This window comes from Zonotrichia albicollis, chromosome 7, assembly GCF_047830755.1.
Source record: "Zonotrichia albicollis isolate bZonAlb1 chromosome 7, bZonAlb1.hap1, whole genome shotgun sequence".
Lineage (NCBI taxonomy): Eukaryota > Metazoa > Chordata > Aves > Passeriformes > Passerellidae > Zonotrichia > Zonotrichia albicollis.
The window spans coordinates 3,598,659-3,602,666 of NC_133825.1; the positions used below are offsets into that span (position 1 = coordinate 3,598,659).

Genomic DNA, 4,008 nt, shown 5'->3' on the forward strand with positions numbered 1-4,008 from the left:
CCCTTGGAGCAGTTGCAGGATGAGCCCTGGGCCTCCTCTTCAGGAGCTCCAGCAGCCCAGGTCCCTCAGCTTCTCCTGCCAGCCCCAAAGCCCATCCTGTCAGTCCTGCAGAGCCTCTGCAGCTCCTCCTCACTGCCCAGAACAGGGAGCCCCAGAGCCAGACACAGCAGCCCAGATGTGCCCCCCTGGCCTGGGGTGCCTCTGGCAAGGGAGCAGCACCAGGCACTGCAGGAGCCTGCAGACAATTCCTGCAGCACTTGTAGGATGATCCTGCTGCCCACGGGACGTTCCCATGGTGCCAAGTCAAGAACTGCAATGGGGAGTGGGGCCAGAGAGGAAAGGGCAAACAGGGATGGGCTTTTTGCAGGGTAGGGAACAGGGGTGGGCAATAGGAAGAAATCTGGATCAGGAAACAGGAAAGAAAGCAAAGGTGAATCCAAGGAAATGCTGAGGGCAGTTTGGGGGTGGCTGCCATGCAGCCCTGGCTCTGAGCAACAGCGTCTGCAGTGGGACAGGAAACTCCCAGCTGATGGGAACAAACTTTCTGGCTGACTGCAGAGGCCAGGACAAAGCTGAGTGCTTTCCCTGGTGTCCCCCAGCCCTTGCTGGCCCCAGGGGCTGATGGCATTTGTGCTCCCTCAGGGTCATGTCCCCACACCAACAGCATGGGGGTGCTCCCCCTGCTCTGTGCAATGCAAACAGGGGCTGCTGAGCCAGTGCTGCCGTGTCTGTGCCTGCAAGGATGGGGCACCTGTGTGAGCTGGGGGAGAGGCCAGGGCTGCAGAGGGGGGATGTTGTTGGCAGCTCCATGAGGACGCTCTGGGACGCTGCCCTGGGCTGTCCAGCACTCTGGGGATGGATCAGCCCCTGCTCTGCTGCTCCTTCCCATCTGCCCCAGGGCCCTTGCAGAGCCCCAGCCATGCTGTTTGCCCCCAGCCTGCCCACGGCCAGCCTGGGGCTGCTCACAGGGGTTTTCTGTCCTGAGCATTGGCCTGGGCGTGTTCTTGAGAGAGCCTGGGCAAGGAGCCTGGAGCCCCAGGCCCTGGGCTGAGGCGTCAGCGCTGCCCCAGCAGTGCCCATGGCCTGTCCCTGCTGCAGCCCCGGCACTGCCACCCCCAGGGCTGTGCCCGGCCCCGAGAGCACTCAGGCCCTGCAGCAACACCAGGGCCAGCAGGGCAGCGGGGCAGGGCCACGGCAGCAGCATTGGCAACACCAAGTGCTGCTGCTGCTGCTGGGCACAGCTGCTGGGCCAGCCCTGATCTGCCCCAGCTCTGCACACAGACATTGCTGCTGCAGCTCCAGAGAAGGCAACGAAAGGGCATCTTCTGCAGAACACTCTGCTGGGAGATCCTTTAGTTCCTTTAAAGCCACCAAGAGAACAGCCCTTCATTGACAGAGTCTGTGGTCACAGGGAAGGTGGAGAGAAACAAAATGACCTATGTCACAAACAATAACATTACTTTGTGGACAACATTAAGAAGTTAAACTAAGAAAAAGGACCACCAATATGAAACCAAAAAGAAGAATCAAAGATGACTTTTATTACAAGTGATTTGCAGAAATTGACCATCAGTTTAATGGTCCTGAAACCATCCAGTCATCAGTCTCTTCACTGCAGCCTTGAGCTCCTGGTTCCTCAGGCTGTAGATAAGGGGGTTCAAGGCTGGAGGCACCACTGAGTACAGAACTGACAGGGCCAGATCCAGGGATGGGGTGGAGATGGAGGGGGGCTTCAGGTAGGTAAAAAATGAGGTGCTAATGAACAGGGAGACCATTGCTAGGTGAGGGAGGCAGGTGGAAAAGGCTTTGTGCCGTCCCTGCTCAGAGGGGATCCTCAGCACAGCCCTGAAGATCTGCACATAGGAGAAAATCATGAACACAAAACAACCAAATGCTAAACAGGCACTAACAGCAAGAAGCCCCAATTCCCTGAGGTTTGAGTGTGTGCAGGAGAGCTTGAGGATCTGGAGGATTTCACAGAAGAACTGGCCCAGGGCATTGCCATAGCACAGGGGCAGGGAAAATGTATTGGCCGTTTGAAGGAGAGCATTGAGAAAGCCACTGGCCCAGGCAGCTGCTGCCATGTGGGCACAAGCTCTGCTGCCCAGGAGGGTCCCGTAGTGCAGGGGTTTGCAGATGGACACGTAGCGGTCGTAGCACATGATGGTTAGAAGATAGAACACAGCTGCAATGAAGAACAGAAAGAAGAAGAGCTGAGCAGCACATCCTGTGTAGGAGATGTTCCTGGTGTCCCAGAGGGAATTGTGCATGGCTTTGGGGACAGTGGTGCAGATGCAGCCCAGGTCGCTGAGGGCCAGGTTGAGCTGGAAGAAGAACATGGGCGTGTGCAGGTGGTGGCCACAGGCTATGGTGCTGATGATGAGGCCGTTGCCCAGGAGGGCAGCCAAGGAGATGCCCAGCAAGAGGCAGAAGTGCAGGAGCTGCAGCTGCCGCGTGTCTGCCAATGGCAGCAGGAGGAAGTGCCTGATGGAGCTGCTGTTGGACATTTGCTGGGGCTGCACATGGGAACCTGTTCATGAGGAAAGGACAGTGAAGTGTTTGAGAAGATGTCTATAACCAAAATCAAAGCCATTTCCCATACACCCTCTTCTTAAAACACATGGACACACTTGTCTGTTTAAGAGTTCTGACATTTTCTTTTTAAGCTCTCCCCATGTTTCTCCTGCTCTTCCAGGATATCAGAAACCCTCGGCATTTCTGCTGCCCTTGGTATAACAGAGTGAGTTCCCTGTGGCAAGATAATGAGTGGAGACTGGAGGGAGAAGGTCTCACTTGATTGTGTTTGGAGTTTCTTTGGGCTTTCAATTTTATCAAATGGAGAGCCCAGCTCCACATTTATAGCCAAGGTCTCACATTGCTCATTTCACCAACCCAGCAGCATTTTCAGTGTCAGAACACCTCTGCCTTCCCTCAGCAATCCTATAACTCAGAGATGCTCTAGGACAGGTTTGCACCCTGGATTGGAGCTCCCAGCCTGGACTGAAATCTCAAGGAGATTTCAAAGTGTCCTTATGATGGCATTGGATTGAGGGAGATGCAGCTCCTTCCCTGGCTGCACTGACAGCATTGCCCAGAGCCGGGCACTGGGGACAGCATCACCCTGAGCCAGCTGTGCCCCCTGCCAGAGCCCCCAGGGCCAGGCAGCTGCTCCCAGCCCTGTGCTCTGCAGAGGGAACTGGGCCCGGGGCTGCAGAGCTGCCCCACGGCTCTGCTGCAGCTCTGCCTGCACAGGAGGGGCTGCACGCCTTGGAGCCCCGGCCCTGAGGGCAGAGGCTTGGCTGGGGGACAGGAGGGAGGGGCTTGTTCAGAGGGAGGGGCTGCACTGGAGGGGATCCTGTGGGCATCTCTAAACTCTCCCTGCCACAATATTGCTGGGGTTTGTTTTCTCTCATTGCCTGATCTTCTCTCTGCTTCCTGGAGATTTCCCTCCTGCAGGTGTTTCCCTGTGCCTGATCTCTCCCTGCCAGCACTCAGAGACCCCAAATCTCTGTGCACTCTCCTCGGCCCTACAGAACCCTGCCTGTTTGCAGGGCACTGGCTGGGGCAGGTTCTGTTTGCAGATGGGACAAAGGACAGATCAGACTGAGCCTGATGGCTCCAGCAAAAGTAATGTCGTTGCTGTCCACGGGCAGAGGAGTGGCTGAAAGCACATTAGGGACCTCCTGTGAACCTATTGATCACTAAAAGTAACAGTTCAGATGTCTCAGGTACTTGTCAAAATTCATAATCATCCTTTAATATTTATAACCCCTCCCCGCCATTCTCCAATAGTAGGAAACTGAATACACTCTTAGGAAATTTCCTCATTTTTATCAAAATCATTGTCTTGGAAATATTCTGTGACTGATCAGAACCCCTCAGTACTTTAGAACTTCATGAACATTTCACCTCCCTTGCACCAGAAATACCCAGAGTTGTACTCACAGAGTCTGTAGGCATTGGGATGGTCCAGCTTCAGGAGATGGCTCCAGGAGCTGCAGCTGCATT

The 4,008-nt window shown here is 55.3% G+C and overlaps 1 protein-coding gene across 1 annotated transcript; it reads right to left on the minus strand.

The window, feature by feature from the left end:
- Positions 1-1,574: 1,574 nt before the first annotated feature.
- LOC141729549 (olfactory receptor 14J1-like) lies at positions 1,575-2,507 on the minus strand. Its single transcript, XM_074544256.1, has one exon. It carries the CDS (start codon positions 2,505-2,507, stop codon positions 1,575-1,577), a length of 933 nt encoding a protein of 310 aa, XP_074400357.1.
- Positions 2,508-4,008: the final 1,501 nt, after the last annotated feature.

Coding starts and splice junctions, on each gene's coding strand:
- LOC141729549 (XM_074544256.1), bottom strand. CDS start 2,507: ATGTCCAACAGCAGCTCCATCAGGCACTTCCTCCTGCTGCCATTGGCA.